Genomic DNA, 20,287 nt, shown 5'->3' on the forward strand with positions numbered 1-20,287 from the left:
CCTTCTGATTACCGTATTTTTTGGAGTATAAGACACACCTTTCCCCCCCCTAAAAGGCGGTGAAAATTTAGGTGCATCTTATATACCAAATGTAGCCCCACCCACCCATTGGCCCCCACTCTTTGGCCTCTGCCTCCCAGCAGTTTACTTCCTTGCAGCAAGCAGCAAGAACAGGTCCTTTCAGCTTCAGCACAGCCTAATTAGCACAAATTGATTGGATCGGCCTCCTGAGTCTCAGCTGTTTTGCTCTCAGCTGTTTTGCGCAGGGCTCTGCTGCTTGCTGCAAAGAGGTAAATTGCTGGAGCAGATTTTTTTTCCTTGTGCTAATCAAGCTATGCTGAAAACGAAAATGAAAGTAAAGCAGGCTGTTTGCTGTTTGCTGCAAGGAGGCAAAATTGCTGGGAGGCAGAGGTAGAGGCAGATTTCTTTTTCTTGTTTTCCTCACCAAAAAAGGTAGGTGCATCTTATGCTCCAAAAAATACGATATATTACAGAGCTAGCTGTTATTGATCATGCTTCTCTTAGTTGAAGATACCAGAAGCCAGTCCTGTTCCATTTGGGATTCCAAACATCTGCCCAAAAAGATGACACCACTGCCCTTCACAGTGTTATGCGCGTGTTTGTGTATGAGTGCGTGTAGAGGGGGAGGATAGGCTAAGAGTTCCTTCCAAAGGAAGATTCCTAAGAGTGAAGAAACTTTTCCAGAAATTGGCGTTCCCTAACGCAACCCACGCCAAAAACTGATTTGCTCCAACATGACTCAGCGCGCTTTGCGAAATCTATCTGCTGCAATTGGCAAAGGATGCTTTTTGTTTTGGTAAGGTTGCAGGAAGCCGAGTCGAAATCGCAAGGAGTTTCGTAGGGTAGAACTCAGAGGGGAAAGTTTTGCTTTGATTCTGGAGCCAAGAACAGTTTGAGACTTTTATCACGCCCCGGAGACGAGGGAGATTAAATTTGGACCAGTGTTCCCTTGGAGGAAGGTATCTTTTTTTTTTTAAAAAAAAGAAGGATCAAGATCAAAGCACATGTCGTGTGAACTGCGTAATTCCTCCTTGATTTGCGAGAGGAATTTTATCATACCTGCTGCCTGCACGGACTCTTTTAAATCATCTCCGTCTCTCAACCCCACCATGACGGACACAGCTCATAAAGGTGCCACGCACAATTAAGCTGTAGGAAAAAAACCTCTAGTCTTTTTTTTTAAAAGTTTTTTATTTTATACACAAACAAACATTTCATACATCATTCTTCCCTTCCGTGCGACCTCTCGGTGTTATCTCCATGACTTCATCTTTGTTTTCGTTGTTGTTGATTCTTCTGTCTTCATTTTTACCTTTCTCCAAAAGTACATTTTAATTATACCGTTGTTTTTTTTACATAACTATTAATTTATTTATCTATATCTCTTTTCTAACCAATGGTAAAATTGATCCCATATCTTAAAGTATTCTGAATGCTCTCTTTCTTTAATCATCAGAGTTAATCTATTCATTTCTGCACAGCCTAATTTTTTTTTTTTAATTACTTCTCCTTCCAGAGGTATTTTCTCTGCTTTCCAATTTTGTGCAAAAACAATCCTTGCAGCTGTTATTATATGTATAAGCAAATAAGTATTTTCTTTGCCAGTTTTCTCTGGAAGGATACCCAGCAGGAACAGCTCTGGTTTAAAATCAATACATTATTGTATAATTTCTTTTAACCAGTGGTGGGATTCAAGTAATTTAACAACCGGTTCTCTGCCCTAATGATTTCTTCCAACAACCAGTTTGCCAAACTGCTCAGAAAGTTAACAACCGGTTTTCCCGAAGTGGTGAGAATCCCAGCACTGCTTCTAACCATCTCTTAATTTTATTCCAATAGTTTTTAGCTTCGGAACATGTCCACCACATATGATGATAAAATCCTGGTAACTGGTAACATTTCCAACATTTAGCTGATTTATCTTTAAACATTTTTGCCAGTTTCTCAGGGGGCATATGCCATCTGTAAAACATTTTATATTGATTCTCTTTATATGCAGTGGACATTGTTGGATTGCAATTCCTTTCCCATAACTGTTGCCATTTATCTAAACCAATTGAGTGTCCAAAATTCTTTGCCCAAGCTATCATTGTTTTCCTTTACTTGTTCTTCCTCTAACTCGATGCTACGTAAAAAATTATAAATTTTTAAAATGGATTTATCCTCTGTTCCTGTGAGTATCCTATCCAAAAGTCTAGTCTTTTTAATCCGCTAGAAAAAGAAGCCGTCCGGCATCCTAACATTTACAAGTGTACCAGCCAAAGGCAGGGAATCCGGAGAGGTAGATTCAGGGAAGGCAGCTAGCCAGGCCGGTGACGCAAAAGACATTCTGCTCTGCCCTCTCTCCAGCATACCCCACGGCACATGATGCTGCTTAAAGTGGGACTTGTTGAATCAGATTGTAATGCAAGAATTAAAAACAAACAAACAAACAACAGGAGCTGAAAACACTTCCTTGGGGGCCTCTCGCACCCATGGAGTTAACCTCACAGCCGAACAGGTCATCTGGTCATTTCACTGGCTGGATTGCGTGGCCTACTACTGGATCCCAAAGTAGCCAATCCCAGCCAGAAATGCGAAGGTGATAGAGAGGCGGTTGGGTTAATGGGAAAGGGGCCAAGTGTGAGGTTATGGAAGCTGGACCCTCGGCCCTCGGCCATGCTGGCTGGGGCTTATAGGTTTAGGGTGCACAACAGGAGGGTCATAGGTTGGCCATGCTAGCTTTAACCCTTTTATCCCCAGGTAGTCCTCAGAGAACAACTCCAATTATCCCAAAAGAATAGGATCTGGGCAATGCTCTGTTTTGCATCTTGAACACCGAAGGAATACAAAGATACAGGCTCTTCTCCAAATATCTTCAAGGCTACTGTTCCATTACAGCAAGACCTCATCCCATTTTCCTTGCAATTTGTATTCTCTCTCTCTCTCTCTCTCTCTCTCTCTCTCTCTCTCTCTCTCTCTCTCTCTCTCTGTGTGTGTGTGTGTGTGTGTGTGTGTGTGTGTGTGTGGTGCATGTGTGAAGTTTGTCTCCTAGAGAACTCTATCAGATGTTTATTTATTTATTTATTGGTTCGATTTATATGCTGCCCTTCTCCGGAGACTCAGGGCAGTTTACAATGCATTAAGCAACAGCCTTCATACTTTTGTATATACCGGCTTAGTAGGGCTTTCGGGCCCCCCCAAGCGGTGTTCTTTTTTTTAATACAAAGTCAGTTTATTGCCCCCACAATCCGGGTCCTCATTTTACCTACCTCGGAAGGATGGAAGGCTGAGTCAACCTTGAGCCTGGTGAGATTTGAACTCGCAGTAATTGCAGGCAGCTGGCCACTAAGTGCTACTTAACAGCACTTTAGTCCACTGCGCCACCAAGGCTCCTAATGTTCTCAACCCATTAGGTCATTACAGTTGTGTCAGCCAATGCCTAGGTGCAAAATCTGGACATTTCTCTCCAGTGAAAAGAACCTGAAGACCAGCTACCCGGAGCTCCAATGTGCTCCCAATACATTGCTCATTGTCTTTAAGGGTTCAGTATACCGATTACTCGAAAAGGGAGAGGACACCACTGGGTGGGGAAGAGCGAGGAGGGCGGGCCAGTCAGGGTGCCACGATGATCCTAACAAGGACGGTGTGAAACTGCAAGTGGTGGTTGAACTAGAACCACGGGGTGGTGGTGGTGGTGGTGGTGGTGGTGGTGGGAAGGTTGGACTAGAAGACCTCCAAGGTCCCTTCCAAGTCAGTGATTCCGCTTTCTATTTTGGACTTGCCGCGATCCAGAGTTCTCTTGGCAGCGAGGATGGGGGGGGGGAGGTGGAAACAGTGGTGGGTTTCAAATTTTTTTACTACCGGTTCTGTGGGCGTGGCAGGGGAAGGATACTGTAAAATCTCCATTCCCACCCCACTCCAAGGGGGAAGGTTACTGCAAAATCCCCATTTCCTCCCTATCAGCTGGGACTTTGGGAGGCAGAGAATAGATGGGGGCGGGGCCAGTCAGAATTTTTACTCCCAGTTCTTCCAACTACTCCAAATTTCTGCTACCGGTTCTCCAGAACTGGTCAAAACCTGCTGAAACCCACTTCTGGTGGGAGACCTGCTTCAGTGGGGACGGTCCGTTTTCTTGCCACGGAACAAGCGCTGGGAAAAGGAGAATCCAAGACCCCCTTTAGGCGACCGGCGGGGACCTCCCTGCAGCGCAAAGGACCACCCACCCACCCCCGACGGCCTCTGTTGCCTCGCGAGGGTCCCATCGTAGCCCGGCCCTGCCGACTGGCCGAGCCCCCAGCCGGGCAGCCCCCTCGGCTCCGCCTGAGTGACGGCCCCAAGTGGGCTGCCTATAAATAGCCGGGTCGCAGCCCTCCCGGGGTGATTGACGGCTGCGGCGCTGGGGCTGCGCGGAGCGGCCCCCGCAGCCCACTCAGCCCCGACTGGGAGCCGCCCGGGACCCCCCGCCTGTGCCCGAGGCTGCCTGCCTGCCTGCCTGCCCTGCTCCCCGCTCGCCGGACTAAGCGCCTCGGTCGTTCCTTTGCGCAGCTGGGCTGATCGCGATGGGCTCCCGCCGGAGACCCCTGGGCCGCTCCCACTCGGGCAACGGGTCTTCCGTGGGGTATTGCCCCGGGCCCGGCAGCGATGGCGAGGATAACGGGCCCCTGGTGGAGTACCGGCCGGATAGGCGCAGCTACCTGCTTAGCGTGCGCCCCGAGAACAGGTAGGGCTCCGCTGGGGACGAGGAAGCTCCAGGGCCCCCTTGGAAGCCAAAGGGCGCTGCGCTCCCCTTGCCAGGTGCCGGGGAGGGGGTCTTTTTCAGCAGGAGAAGCGTCTCCCGGAGGGTCCCAAGGTGGCCCTCGCTTGGGAAGCCTCTGTGCCGGGCACCAGATCAGGTTGGAAGGCGGTAGGACGGAGCGAGGACTCCTTTGGAAGAGCGGTGGCTTGCGGAATTCGCGGCCACAAGATTCAGGGGTTGAGAGGTGGTGGGGGGGTCGCTGGTCTAGTTTCCAAAGGAGGAGGAGGTGGAGGAGGAGGAGGCCGATTCAAGCGGGCGGAAGAGCTCCGGATAAAAAGCCCAAGTGGCCGAAATGGAGCCTCACCCCCTCCCCAACTTCTTGCAGGGACAGACTACCCCGAGTACACAAGGCGTTGGGAGGGCTGGAACCCTAAAAAAAGAGAGAAAGGGGCTCTTTCTGTCGGGCTGGGGCTGCTTGTACAATAGAGTAGAGTAGAGTAGAGTAGAGTAGAGTAGAGTAGAGTAGAGTAGAGTAGAACAAGGAATAGAGTAGAATAGAATAGAATATAGAAAATAGAATAGAATAGAATAGAAAATGGAATAGAATAGAATAGAATAGAATAGAGTAGAGTAGAGTAGAGTAGAGTAGAGTAGAGTAGAACAGAACAAGGAATAGAGTAGAATAGAATAGAATATAGAAAATAGAATAGAATAGAATAGAAAATGGAATAGAATAGAATAGAGTAGAGTAGAGTAGAGTAGAGTAGAGTAGAATAGAATAGAATAGAATAGAATAGAATAGAATAGAATAGAATAGAATAGAATAGAATAGAATAGAATTCTTTATTGGCCAAGTGTGATTGGACTTCCCACCCCCAGAAACACGACCTTGGCCCAGTTCCTGGGTCCCAAGACCCCCTCCCTCCCTCCTGCAGTCCCAGCAAGATTTCACCCAACTTTTAAAGAAATGGGGAAGGGGTGAGGATTCTGGAGTTGGAACCACCAGACCCCCAATCTGAAGGGGAGAGGGAGGAGGGCGAGGCCAAGAAACAGATAGCCGAGGGGTCTACGTCACAGAGCTGGAGGGGGGAGAGGACTGGGGGAGAGGAGGGGAGGGGAGAGAAAGGTGAGGGATGGAGGAGACCAGATACTACTCTGGGCTTCTGAATGAAGCTGTAAACAGGTGTCTGATTTTTTTTTCCAGCCTCTTAGAACCCCAGATAGCTAAAATGCCCCGTGTTTCTATTCATTCTTGGAAGTCTTAAGGGCTCTTCTGAACAGCGTGGAAGAGTTTCTTGAATTAGCTGCTTCCCACGGAAACCGGCTTTTCGTCTGTTTTTCTCCCTTGACAATCTTTTGGGAAGGAGCTCTGAGCTGCACAGCTTGCAGGGGGGGGGGGGTTTCTTTCGTACAGTTTTGAAGGCTGGTGTTTCTCTCCCAGCTGAGCCAGGAGCAATAAATTGGTGGCACTGAATAGACTTCAAACTTGGCAGCTTGAAGACTTGTGGACTTCAAACAGAAGTTTGAAGACCTCTGGAGTAGACCAAGAGAGATCTTCCCTTTAAAGTCTCCTTTGTGAAATTGTTTGTTAGGGGAATAAATCTCACCGAACTGGATGGGTTATAAATTTAGGAATCCATTTGGCTAGAATTGTGCAAAGTTCTTCATCATTTTTGACCCTTTTGGGGTCAAAAGGCACCAGGCTAGAAACGAGAGCTGGGAATTCTAGTCCTTAGACAGCAAATCAAACTGGGTGACTTATCCTCTTTCCCATATATTGATCCAGGCGCCTTCGGGAAAGTCCACAATTTCCCACAGGATAGGAAAACAATGGGACTGTCTAGGCCCTTGCGTTCCGAAATGGACCGTGTGATCTTGGTACCGAGAGTCTCTTTAGTGGTTAAAGCCATCAGGAGACCTCAAGTTCGGGTCCTTCCAAAGAGACAAAGCCAGTCACCCTCTCTCAGCCCTAGGAAAAAGGCAAGGGCATCCTGGCTTGGAAAAAGTTGGGAGGAAAAAAAAAATCTGCATGGATTTGCCTGTGTGGATACAGACATAAACAAACAGACACCATCCTTGGCAGCTTTGGTGTCAACTGCAAGCGACAAGTCGGATCCAAGAGTCATTTTAATTTAGGCATGGATTAGCGTTGGGTTTGCTTGCTTCAGAATTGAATTTCCTTTTTTTAAAAAAAAAAAATATATAATGATGATGAGGGTACTTTCTGCTCAGTTACTTTTGGACCGATATTGTCGGATAGGTTGAAGTTTTAAGAATCAGGATAGAGCAGGAAGGGACTTTGGAGGTCTTCTAGTCCAGCCCCTCTGCTCAAGCAGGAATCCCTATACCAATTTAGACAAGTGACTGCCCGGTCTCTTCTTAAAAACCTCCAGTGATGAAGCACCCACAATTTCTGGAGGCCAGCTGTTCCACTGGTTAATTGTCCTCACTGTTAGGAAGTTTCTCTTTAATTCCAGGTTGCTTCTCTCAAATAAGAAGAAGAATAGAATAGAGCTGGAAGGGACCTTGGAGGTCTTCTAATCGAGCCTCTTGCTCAAACAGGAGAACCTATACCATTTTAAATGGTATAATAAGGCTTATTTGAATTAAGAACAGGATCTATTTATTTATTATTTATTTATTGGTTCGATTTATATGCCGCCCTTCTCCGGAGACTCAGGGCAGCTTACAATGCGTTAAGCAATAGCCTTCATACTTTTGTATATACCTGCTTAGTAGGGCTTTCGGGCCCCCCCCAAGCGGTGTTCTTTTTTATACAAAATCAGCTTATTGCCCCCACAATCCGGGTCCTCATTTTACCTACCTTGGAAGGATGGAAGGCTGAGTCGACTTTGAGCCTGGTGAGATTTGAACTTGCAATAATTGCAGGCAGCTGGTGCTACTTAACAGCACTTTAGTCTGCTGCGCCACCAAGGCTCTTGTTAATTTAGTTCAACTCTTAGACTCCTGTTGATCCAATAGTGGATCTACTTTGAGCTTGGAAGGGACACTCCTTTATGTTAAAGCAGTCATTAACTTGTAATGGTTCGTGGGTGACAAAATTCTAATGATCTGGGGGATCATGATATCGTAGGAAGTAGCAAATAAATCTAGTAAACAAGGGTTGGAAAATCTGGATTTCTTCCTCTGACCCTCATTTATTGACCTTGGGCCAGTTTTTATATCTCACCCTAGCCTACCTTAAAAGCCTGTTGAGAGGATAAAGCAGGAATAAAACAAACGCAGGTGTATGCTTCCCTCAATTAAGGGGTGGAAAATCAAGATAAAAGTATAAAAATGACTTGATGTTAATCCCGTTATGGCATGATTTACCTACAGTGCTTGGAGCCTTGCTGAGTATCTGAGCTCCTTAGAGATGCCGTGTTCACACACAAACACACGGTCACCATGGGGAGGAAATGCTGCAAAAGCTTCTTGTATTTCCGGATAGGAAAGTAGCCACCATTTTTACTGCCATCTGTAAAAAAAGATGATAACGAGTGGGAAAGTGCAGGGACCTCTTATCCTGAGTCGGTTCACTGTGAAAATGGATTAGGAATGTATTGGCTGTAAAGCAGATGGTGGTTTTGTTTTTGTTTTTTTGTTTGTTTGTTTTTTGGTTTTGCTGTATTAGCAGAAGGGGAAAACTAAGCAAAAATGTTTAGAGAAGAATCTCTTCCAAATGGTTATTGAAGGTTGCATAAGTCCCATGAGTTTTACACAGTCCAGGATGCCTGGTCCTTATAGTCCTTTTCCTACTTTTCCTTCCCTCTTTTTTCATTTTTATTTGTCTCTTTCTCCCCCCCCTCCTCCTCCTCCTCCTCTTCTTCTCTCCTTCCTCCTCCTCTTCCTCCTCCTTCTCCTCTTTTTCTTCTTCTTCTCCCCCTTCCTCTTCCTCCTCCTCTTCTTCTTCTCCCCTTCCTCCCCTCCTCCTCCTCCTCTTCTTCTCCTCCTCTTCCTCCTCCTCTTCTTCTCCACCTCCTCCTCTTCTTCTTTTCCTCCTCCTCCTTTCCCCTCCTCCTCTTCTTCTTCCTCCTCCTCCTCCTTTCCCCCCTCCTCCTCCTCTTCTTCTTCCTCCTCCTCCTCCACTTCTTCTCCACCTCCTCCTCTTCTCCTCCTCCTCCTCCTCCTCTTCTTCTCCCTCTCCCACTCTCCCTCTTCTTTGCCTTCTTCCTCTTCCTTGCCTTCTCCTCCCCTTTCTTCTCCTCCCCCTCCTTTTCCCCCTCCTCCTCCTCTTCTTCTTCCTCCTCCTCCTCCACTTCTTCTCCACCTCCTCCTCTTCCTCCTCCTCTTCTTCTTCTCCCCCTCCTCCCCTCCTCCTCCTCTTCTTCTCCTCCTCTTCCTCCTCCTCTTCTTCTCCACCTACTCCTCTTCTTCTTCTCCTCCTCCTCCTTTCCCCCTCCTCCTCTTCTTCTTCTTCCTCCTCCTCCTCCACTTCTTCTCCACCTCCTCTTCTTCTCCCCCTCCTCCTCCTCCTCTTCCTCCTCCTCCTCCTCTCCCTCTCCCTCTCCCACTCTTCCTCTTCTTTGCCTTCTTCCTCTTCCTTGCCTTCTCCTCCCCTTTCTTCTCCTCCCCCTCCTTTTCCCCCTCCTCCTCCACTTCTTCTTCTCCCCCTCCTCCTTCCTCCTCCTCCTCTCCCTCTCCCTCTCCCCCTCTTCCTCTTCCTTGCTGCCTCCTCCCCCTTCTGCTTGTTGTTATTATCATGTTGTATCTTTCAAACCAGGCAAAGATTGTCCCAGGCTCTTGTGATAAAATCCATACTTTTGTGAATTCTATAGTTCCAGTCCACCCTGTGACGCCATTCTGTCTCTTCACTCTTCACCCCAGCCTCCCGCCTCCACCCTCAAATCTCACGGTTCTAAAAACATTGAGTGACAAGATGGCAATGGTCTCTGCCTCCCTTAGGCTGAAGCCAGAGCTATGGCAGTTGCCTCTCTCTAGCCAAGCGGACACGTCCTTCACTCCTTCCAAAGCGTCCTGCTGTTTTAGAAAGCAACCCTTCCTTCTAAGATAGGAAATGCCCAAAGAGATCACATGGGACCTAGACTGGAGATTGTTGTATTCCCCGCTTGGAAAAGTATGGGACAATCTTCTCCCACTTCCTAAACCTGGAGCTGTTGTGTGTTAGTGTCACTGGATCTCAATCCTATTTTCCATCCCCTTGGCTGTCTAGCGATGGCCCTGAGATCCGGTCAAAGTTTTTGGCTTTTGGAGAAGGACTTTGGGATCCATTCGAAGAAACAAATTAAGAGCAGGGCATTTCTCGCGACGAAGGGGGTCACAGTCTGGCTCGCAAATAGGCCAGTTGGAGGAGAGAAGTTGGAGAGCTGGCTAAGGAAGAACAGACGAGCTATTTATATGCCTGCTTTCCGGAATGCTGCACTCTGACGGGGCCTCCACCAGATAGTGTTCAACTCGCTCTCTGGTTTCCCAAGAGGGTATGTTGACACCTAGGAACCGATTAAGGCCGAACTGTCATGTCACGGCCAACGCTGCATTGTTCCTCGTGTCTCAGCACTCCATTCTGCACTAAAGGTGCTTTTTTCAAGAGGTAACTGGACCAGGGTTGAAATCCAGTAGGTTCTGACAGGTTCTGGAGAACCGGTAACAAAAAATTTGAGTAGTTTAGGGAACCGGCAAATACCACATCTGGCTGGCCCCAGAGTGGGGAGGGAATGGGGATTTTGCAATATCCTTCCCCAGGAGTGGGGAGGGAATGGGGATTTTGCAATATCCTTCCCCCAGGAGTGGGGAGGGAATGGGGATTTTGCAATATCCTTCCCCCAGGAGTGGGGAGGGAATGGGGATTTTGCAGTATCCTTCCCCCAGGAGTGGGGAGGGAATGGGGATTTTGCAGTATCCTTCCCCCAGGAGTGGGGAGGGAATGGGGATTTTGCAGTATCCTTCCCCCAGGAGTGGGGAGGGAATGGGGATTTTGCAATATGCTTCCCCCAGGAGTGGGGAGGGAATGGGGATTTTGCAGTATCCTTCCCCCAGAAGTGGGGAGGGAATGGGGATTTTGTAATGTCCTTCCCCCAGGAGTGGGGAGGGAATGGAGATTTTGCAGTATCCTTCCCCTGCCACGCCTACCAAGCCACACCCATAGAAGCAGTAGTAAAAAAAAAAATTGGATTTCACCACTGAACTGGACTTTCTGTTTTTTTTTTTCTTGGAAGACATTTCGCTTCTCATCCAAGAAGTTCTTTTTCTTCCAGGAAAAAAACCCAGAAAGTTCAACTGTCTCTTGAAAAAGCACCTTTGGGACTGTTGTGATTTTTCAATAGTCTCAGCCAGAGCTTTTGGAGTTCAAGAAAGCTGGAGTCATTACAAGGGTTTCGACTAATCCTCTTGCGAGTGATTCTTTTGCTGCCGCTGCCGCTAAACACTGAGTGGGCTTTGCTGGTGGTTGGGAGGGAAGGAGGGAGGGAGACATTGGGCCTTGTGATAACTGCCTTATGCTCCTCTCCATGAGGTTCTTCATTCACAGCTTCGGTTACCATGGTCAACCTCCTTTGCTTATCCTCACTGGTCGTCAAAAGCAGCTGAATTATATTAATATCCTTGACCTCGGCCAGAAGAGTGGTTTCATCATGTATGCTGTGATTTCATTTCTTTTCTCTGCTTCTCTCTCTCTCTCTCTCTCTCTCTCCCACTCCCTCTCTCTCTCTCTTCCTCTCCCTCTCCCTCTCTCTCCTTCTCTCTCTCTCTCTTCCTCTCCCTCTCTCTCTCCCTCTCTCTCTCTCTTCCTCTCCCTCTCCCTCTCTCTCCCTCTCTCTCCTTCTCTCTCTCTCTCTTCCTCTCCCTCTCTCTCTCTTCCTCTCCCTCTCTCTCTCCCTCTCTCTCCCTCTCTCTCCTTCTCTCTCTCTCTCTCTCTCCCTCTCTCTCCCTCTCTCTCTCTCTCTTCCTCTCCCACTCCCTCTCTCTCATGCCTAATTCTTCTGTTTGCTGTTTCTGCTTAGCTTGCTCCCCCGGCGGGTGTCCCCCAGCAGCTATGGAAGGTAAATCTTCTCCGATGTCTTGCCCAACTGTGACTCGGTGGCATCCAAACTTTTGGTGTGGCTCACTGTCATCCAGGAGTACTAACAGCTCTGCCTACTTTGCCAGGGAGCTTACACCCACTCCCTCACCCCCCCCCTCCCCGCGCTTGCTTCTGTTCAGTGGTACCTTCCTTGCTAAGTGTTGGTTAAAGCCATGTGGTGTTTGCTCAAGGACCAAGAGTCCAACCACTTCACAGACACGGAGCTCAGTTTGGAAAGAGGTCCTTGCTCAAATCTAGCAATAAGATTTATAAGCTCGTTTGGGCTGGGAGAAGAGGATCGGTTAAGTTCTCCTGGGTTGAGTGGAGATTTGAATCCGGGCTCCTGTGTCTTAGTCCAAGTAGTGCCAAATAGAAGAGAATATCAGTTTCTTAGACTTGACCTGTCGGGTTCCTGGTGTTCTCTAAGCATGGTGTCAACCCTGAAGTGAGCCTGGCTGAGGCCATCCTGGAGGCCTCAGGGTTGCCACACAACAGAGGGGGAGGGGGAAAATAGCTAGATGGGGTCTTGTAGCCAAAACAATAAAAGTTTTCCTGTGGGACCCAAGGACGTTCTCACAGGTGGCTGGGCAGAGGAGGAGCGAAATGACCAAGCAACCGGCCAGCAACTGGATTGGATAGCATGATCAGTGACTTGAAGGGAAAAGGGGGAAACTTTTAATTAGGGAAAAGCCGCGGGAACTTTCAGAGTCGGCTTTTACCAGTTGTGCCAATAGGATGTATCCAATAAAACCGTTCTTTGGGGAAAGATTGCTTGCCTCGGAGTTCTACACTCTATGGGTGCGTTACTTGGAACGCTGACACATGGTTGTTGCCTTGTAGACGTTTTATTACCCAACTGGGTAACATCTTCAATGCTAGGTTTGCCTTCTGCTTATATCGTAGAGAGGGGCTGTTGATGGTTCCAAAGAGACAATCCAAAAGCTAAGAAGCAGACAAAAGACCAAAACACTTATTTATTTATTTATTTATTTATTTATTTATTTATTTAGTTAGTTAGTTAGTTAGTTAGTTAGTTAGTTAGTTAGTTAGTTGCATTTCTATGCCGCCCCACTCCCAAGGGACTCTGGGCGGCTTACAACCAAGAATAAAACAATGCAACAATACCCCATACAAAAGTTAAAAGAAGACATTAAAACGTTAAAACCCATACACTCCAATTTGTGGCCAGGTCTTGCAAGATCACTATAACGAGATCAACGGCCCCAGGCCTGCCGGAAAAGCCAGGTCTTCACCGCTTTCTGGAAGGCCAATAGGGTGGGGATGGTCCAGACTTCAGGAGGTAACTGGTTCCAGAGAGCTGGGGCAGCCACAGAGAAGGCCCTCCCCCACAGGCCCGTCAGCCGGTATTGTTTAGCTGACGGGACCCGGAGGAGACCAACTCTGTGGGATCTTACCGGTCGCTGGGAGCTATGCGGTAGAAGGCGGTCTTGAAGATAGCCTGGCCCTGAGCCATGTAGGGCTTCAAAGGTAATAACCAACACCTTGAATTGCGCCCGGAGACCGATAGGGAGCGAGTGCAGCTCGCGGAGAATTGGTGTAATGTAGGTGTATCTAGATGCACCCACTATAATTTGCGCGGCTGCATTCTGGACCAACTGTAGTCTCCGAACACTTTTCAAGGGTAGCCCCCTGTAGAGCGCGTTGCGTTCAGCAATCAACAAGCACGAAGATTGACACTAGACCAACAATCAAACAGTAAACAATGCTCCAATCAAGGAACTACCAAGAACTCTCCTACCAACACTGACAGGGCAAACTACTTATATATAAACAGAGAGTAAAGCTCACTCACTCCCAGCACTGATGCTGTTCCCTAGTTGGGTAATGAAACGCCTGCAAGAAAACAGCCCACTTCTCAACAACTAGACTACATTGGCCAAGAGTTTAACTTCACGGAGCAGAGAACTGTTTCTCTTTTGCAGGACATTCCAGTCCTTTCTCCTTTAGGTGGCCTTCCACCTTTTAACAGGGTGGACAAGGAATGGAAAAGGGAAGGCTCTCTAATGGATCTATCAGCCAGATCAATGCTTGTCCTTTACAATCACCTTGGATGGGATTATTGGCAAGGGGGCAGAGGTTAGGCGTTGCTGGGATTCCTTGCCAACCTTATCCTTCCCCCCCCCCATCTCACTCCTTGTTACAAAATAAACATGGCATTGCTGTAAATCTAATGGGGACAGGCAAGATGAAACTAGGGTACCGTGGAGCATAGCTGAATTTCTAGAGGGGAGGACATAAACCTTGGAAACTCCCCTAAATCAGATCTGGCCGACGGGTCTGTTGTTCATCCAAACTGGGTGTCAGTTCTTAAAAGATCCTGGACAAGCATACTTTTCTGTCACCTGTTGTGCCATCCTTCAAAGCGGAGATGCCAAGAGTTGAGCCCAGGATCTGCAGCAGGCCAAGCATGCGATCTGCGAGTGGGTGACGGAATCTTCTCCAAAGGGAGTCAAGATAGGAAATGAAACCCTAGAAAATGTATTATCCCGAAAGCCGATAATATGTTTTCATTCGATCTAGCCAGGGAGGTCTCGGTGCAATCTGTTTCCCCCCTACCCACCCGCAAGCGATCTTCGATAGCCCACCCCGCGACTTGATTTTTGTCCCTGTTTGCGCACGACCTCTCACTGTGTGGAGTGTGTGTAGACTTGCACCAAACCGTAGGCGGGTTTTTGTTTGCACCGTGGATGTAGACTGTAGCCTGATGTGGTTTCTTGGATCATCCAGCATTTCCGTCTGAGATGAATTTGCACCTGTGCACGACCCTTCTTTATGTTAGCATAGCTGCATAAGCAAAGCCTGGGATTCTGTGATCTCATCTCCCCCTCCTTCTCTCTCCCTTTATCCCCCCTTCCCCACAAACGGAGTGGGCGCGTGCACACAAACGCATGAAAGCAACTGGAACAACGAACTTTGTGTTACGCAAAACCAAACTTGGGGCTGCAAATTCCCAGAGAACATGCTATAAAAAAACAAGGATTAAAACCAGGAAAAAGAGAGGACCAAGGAGACATAACATGGGAAGCATCTCCTTTTTCCTTTCTTTTCCCAAGGCTGTGCTATTCATATCTTCCACTTCGGTGCACATTGCATTGTGTGGAAACCAGATACGGGATGAAGAATTGGGACTTCGGAGAATTTCAATGCGTCTCTTTCCTCCTGAAAACACATGTTTAGTCCTCTAGTTTAAGGTTGAGAAATATTTAAGATTCCTATCTCCTAGCGTCAAATTACTGGGGCCCATTCAGTTTCCCAAGTGCAGTTTTTAAAAGGTTATTACTGTGTTGATTGACAAAACCAAGCCTTGGCCAGAAAGAGTTTTGATATTATTATTATTTTTTTAAAAAGATAATAGCTTGAATATCCTACTCTCTATGGTTTTGCTGCCTTCTATACTGCAAAATATTCTAAATTCTATATTCCTATAGAATATAATATAATACAATTCCTATAGTATAGTATAGTATAGTATAGTATAGTATAGTATAGTATAGTATAGTATAGTATAGTATAGTATAGTATAGTATAGTATATTATTAGTTTGATTTATTTTATTAGTTTGATTTATATGTCGCCCTTCTCCGGAGACTCAGGGCGGCTTACAATGCTTTTAAGCAATAGCCTTCATACTTTTGTATATACCTGCTTAGTAGGGCTTTCGCCCCCCCCCCCAGCGGTGTTCTATTTTATACAAAGTCAGCTTATTGCCCCCACAATCCGGGTCCTCATTTTACCTACCTCGGAAGGATGGAAGGCTGAGTCAACCTTGAGCCTGGTGAGAACTGAACTCGCAATAATTGCAGGCAGCTGGCAGCTAAATACTACTTTAACAGTAGTTTAGTCCACTGCGCCACCAGACTCCTGGTGTATATACTATACTATACTATATATAGTACTATATAGTATAGTATAGTATAGTATAGTATAGTATAGTATAGTATAGTATAGTATAGTATAGTATAGTATAGTATAGTATAGTATAGTATATATAACAATATAATATAATATTATATTATAATACAATATAATACAATACAATATAATATAATATAATATAATATAATAATATAATAATATAATAATATAATAATATAATAATATAATATAATAATATAATAATAATATAATAATAATATAATATAATATAATATAATATAATATAATATAATATAATATAATATAATATAATATAATATAATAATATAATATAATATAATATAATATAATATAATATAATATAATATAATATAATAATATAATATAATATAATATAATATAATATAATATAATATAATATAATAAATATAATAAATATAATATAATATAATATAACATAATATATATTCCAAAGTGTCGTTTCAAGTAAAATATTCCAATGGAGTTTTAAGGCCCTTGTCCTCCATGTGGACATTTAACAGAATAGCAAAGTTGGAAGGGACCTTGGAGGTCTTTTAGTCCAACCCCCTGCTCAAACTGGAGACCCTATATACCATTGTGGGCAAATGGCTGTCCAGTCTCTTCTTAAAAACCTCCAGTGATGGTTTTCTCCCGATCCATTTTGTAGGACCCTCCACATGGCTGTGTCTAATATTTCGCTTACAAGCCCAGCCCCGTTTCTTTTGATTCTCTTGAGACCAACAACGCCAAGTTAGTACCAAACTAACTGCATCAATTTTAAAGACAAGAGACCCTAATCGGCGATGTTGGCCCCCAATTGCCTCTTTCGATGTGTGTGCTATGTTACAGCTCCTGGGCCCACTGGCAACATCTGTCCCGTGGAGTGACCAGGATGAGTTTGTGTGTTGCAATGTTTATGTAGTTGTTCAACTGTCCATGTCTGGAATGAACTTGGAGTTGCTTCATTGCAGTTATTTGTCTCTTAAGTTCTCTGGAACTGGGGTGTCCAACCTTGGCTTTGCTGGCTGAGGAATTCTTGGAGTTGAAGTCCACAAGTCTTAAAGTGGTTGGAGACCCCTGCTCCAGAAGGTTTCTAAGAGAGGGGAAAGGCATTTTCCAACCGCTAGAAATGTGTGAGTACTCAATGGAAGCATCTGGAGAGAAGATGGCTCTTCACGTTTTCCTTAACCGGCTTGCTCAAGTTCTAATTGGGGTCCTTTGATTCTTGTAGGGGCACTTTTTGTGCCATCATTGCTCAGCTGACCGAGGAGACCCAGCCCGTCTTTGAAACAACTCTCAAATCCTATGCCGTCTCGAAGGACGCCGATGCCAAATTCACGTGCATTGTGATAGGTGAGTTGACACAACTCAACATTTGCATGGATGTTCTCAAGAGCAAGCGTTGAATTCTTCCTTTGGACTACCACAGGGCTGATACCTATCCTAGCTGGCAGACGTTATGTCCCGATATATACATATATTTAGAATGATATCTACCTACCTTCTCCAACATGCTGCCTCTGAGCCCAGATGTTTGCGGATTTCCGAATCTCTCCGATGATACGATGGCTGAAAATATGATGATATGATTTGTGTGTGCATGTGGGTATGGGCATAATGGTTATCTTTTGAGAGCTGAATGCAACAAAATTTTCATTTTAATGTATGCTGATTAGTGTACATTTAAAGTGACAATAAGGTTTTTTTTCTATTCTAAAAATAATAGTACATTTCTTGTCATTTTTAAGGAAAAGGGACTGTTAAAAATTGCATCCTCCTCCTCCTCCTCCTCCTCCTCCTCCTCCTCCTCCTCCTCCTCCTTCTCCTTTTCCTCCTCCTCTTCCTCCTCCTCCTCCTCCTCCTCCTCCTCCTCCTCCTCCTCCTCCTCCTCCTCCTCCTCCTCCTCCTCCTCCTCCTCCTCCTCTTTTACCACTTCGGGTGTCAAGGGACGTACGAAGTTCTGGTTCTTGCTCTTCTAGTGGCCTCAACAATTGTCATTTGATGCTGTTGTAGTGTATCGTTGCTGTTGTCTTTCCATCTTCTTCTGGATCTGCTTCTTGTTCTTTGAACTTCTCCTTTTATACACACATGCATACATACATACATACATACATACATACATACATACATACATACGTATACGCCTTGTATGGTATAGAATCCCAAGACAACCCCGAGGTGTATTGTTAAGGCCTAATCTTGAACTCCCCCGTCTGCCAAATTCTGCTCCCTCCATGGCTTTTCTCGCTCACTTTTTAGCCTCTGCTCCCACCTTGAATTATCAAGAGTTTCTCTGCCTCTGTCGTGCCTAGGATAGACATAGCCCGTGTGATAATATGATTTATGCCTGCTGAAGCTTTTGATTTGATTTTCAAAAGTCCAGTGTGGCTTAGGAGAAAGCTTTTAAAGAGATCCCTTCCCACCAGCCCAATTTGCACGTTCTGAGCCCGTTCAGCTCTGTTTTCATTCCTTTCATGTCAATTAAGTTGCCTTAAAACGGATCTCTGGATCTCCACTTCTATCTCCATCTCCATCTCCATCCCCACCTCCATCTCCACTTCTATCTCCATCTCCATCTTCACTTCTATCTCCATCTCCACTTCTATCTCCATCTCCACCTCCATCCCCACCTCCATCTCTTATTTGCCGGTTCTCCAAACTACTTAAAATTTCCGCCACGGGTTCTCCAGAACCTGTCAGAACCTGCTGAATTTCACCTCTGATTTGCTCTGTCCCTAATTCAGTTTTACTCCAAAGTGTCTCTGGTCCGTTGTAACTTTCTTCCTTCATGTTCTCAGCAGGGCTCCCTCCTTGCCCTTTTCCTGGTCCTAGAATTCTTCTGAGGACTGGAAACTCTGTCTTCACCCTCGTTGCTTTGATCAGTGGCTGATATTTTAAGCTCTCCGCTCTGGCCATCCTCGTGTAAAAATAACACCTTCTGGATTCATGTCTGACCTCTCCCTCGTTTTTCCCAACAAGTTATAGTCTTGGTACCCTGTTCATAAACAGGATTCCCTTCCGTTTGGATAGGAGGCGAAGTTCTCCCTCGAAAAATTCAGAATCACAAAGTTGGAAAGGGGCCTTGGTAGCTTTCTAGTCCAACTCAGGCAGGAAATTCTTACTTCCATTTAGTAGACCTAGAATAGAATAGAATAACAGAGTTGGAAGGGACCTTGGAGGTCTTCTAGTCCAACCCCCTGCTTAGGCAGGAAACCGTACACCACTTCAGACAAATGGTTATCCAACATCTTCTTAAAAACTTCCAGTGTTGGAGTATTCACAACTTCTGGAGGCAAATTGTTCCACTGATTAATTGTTCTCACTGTAAGGAAATTTCTCCTTAGTTCTAAGTTGCTTCTCTCCTTGATTAGTTTCCACCCGTTGCTTCTTGTCCTGCCCTCAGGTGCTTTGGAGAATAGCTTGACTCCCTCTTCTTTGGGGCAACCCCTGAGATATTGGAAGACTGCTATGATGTCTCCCCTAGTCCTTCTTTTCATTAAACTAGACATACCCAGTTCCTGCAACTGTTCTTCATCTGTTTTAACCTCCAGTCCCCCAATCCTCTTTTGTTGCTTTTCTCTGTACTCGTTGTACCTACCGACGTCCTTCAGTGAAACAATGAGAAACGATGGACAAGGACAGTGATATATTTATGGTGATCACAATCACAATAGCTTGACTCTTCCTTCACTTCTAAATGAAAATGTACAAACAAACTATCTTTTGAGCAGACCTCCATAGATTTTGGATGGATTTCAACCACACACAAGCTGCTTGCTGATGCCACCTACTCTTCACAGCATCTGTGCTTAGTGGTATTGGGCTTGGGATAGGTAATTGGAGCTCCTGTTGGGAAAGACACTAATCAAGTTCTTGGATAGCTCCTCTTGATAACGAATCTGGAGCAGAGTGAGAGCAAGCCAGATCCTATTTCATTCTCTTGGACCACGTCACTCCTCTGATCTTTGGCCAGCATAATCGCTGAAAAGGTACGGATGGCAAACCAGCTGGCACGTCTCCTTCCTCCAGCTTCAGGCTGCTTTCGGTAGCCTCCTTATTGTGATGGGTCAGCGGCCACTGATGTCTAAGGGACGAGATGGGTGGTGCAGAAAGCAGTGCATCACAAGGACTCATGTCCCAGATCCGTGCCTGGAAGAGCTGGTGAATTTAATTCTGCCCCCATTCTTTGGATTTGGGGATGAGAGCAAAAGTCAGGAATGGAGCTTTGTGTCTTTCATGTAAGACGTTCTAGGTTTGATCTGCCCTAGGTGGAGAACTATTGGTAGGACAGTCTCCATCTTCACTTCTATCTCCATCTCCACTTCTATCTCCATCTTCACTTCTATCTCCACCTCTACCTCCATCCCCATGTCCACCTTTATCTCCACTTCTATCTCCATCTCCATCTGCAGAGAGGTTCACCTGAACCGGTATGGACCAGTAGAAACCCACCACTGCTAGCCATGCCCAGTTCCTGCAACTGTTCATCGTATGTTTTAGCCTCCAGTCCCCTAATAATCCTGGTTGCTCTTCTCTGCACTTTTTTTCTAGAGCCTCAACATCTTTTTTTATAGTGTGGCGACCAAAACTGGATGCAGTACTCCAGCTGTGGC

General features: G+C 45.9%; 1 protein-coding gene across 2 annotated transcripts in view; it reads left to right on the forward strand.

Moving 5' to 3' along the window:
* The first annotated feature begins 4,439 nt into the window (after positions 1-4,439).
* The window catches only part of ALPK3 (alpha kinase 3), a 41,158-nt gene continuing 25,310 nt past the window's right edge, over positions 4,440-20,287 (forward strand). The window contains exons 1-3 of one of the 2 annotated variants that reach the window (XM_070953768.1): positions 4,440-4,723; positions 11,698-11,736; positions 16,906-17,027. In XM_070953768.1, coding sequence (XP_070809869.1) covers positions 4,563-4,723; positions 11,698-11,736; positions 16,906-17,027 — 322 coding nt within the window. In that variant the 5' untranslated portion in view covers positions 4,440-4,562. The remainder of the gene's footprint in view (positions 4,724-11,697; positions 11,737-16,905; positions 17,028-20,287) is intronic. The other variant, XM_070953769.1, reaches the window with a different exon arrangement.

The sequence above is a fragment of the Pituophis catenifer genome, unplaced genomic scaffold, assembly GCF_029215685.1.
Source record: "Pituophis catenifer annectens isolate HBS135680 unplaced genomic scaffold, rPitCat1.0.hap2 SCAF_14, whole genome shotgun sequence".
Classification (NCBI taxonomy): Eukaryota; Metazoa; Chordata; class Lepidosauria; order Squamata; family Colubridae; genus Pituophis; species Pituophis catenifer.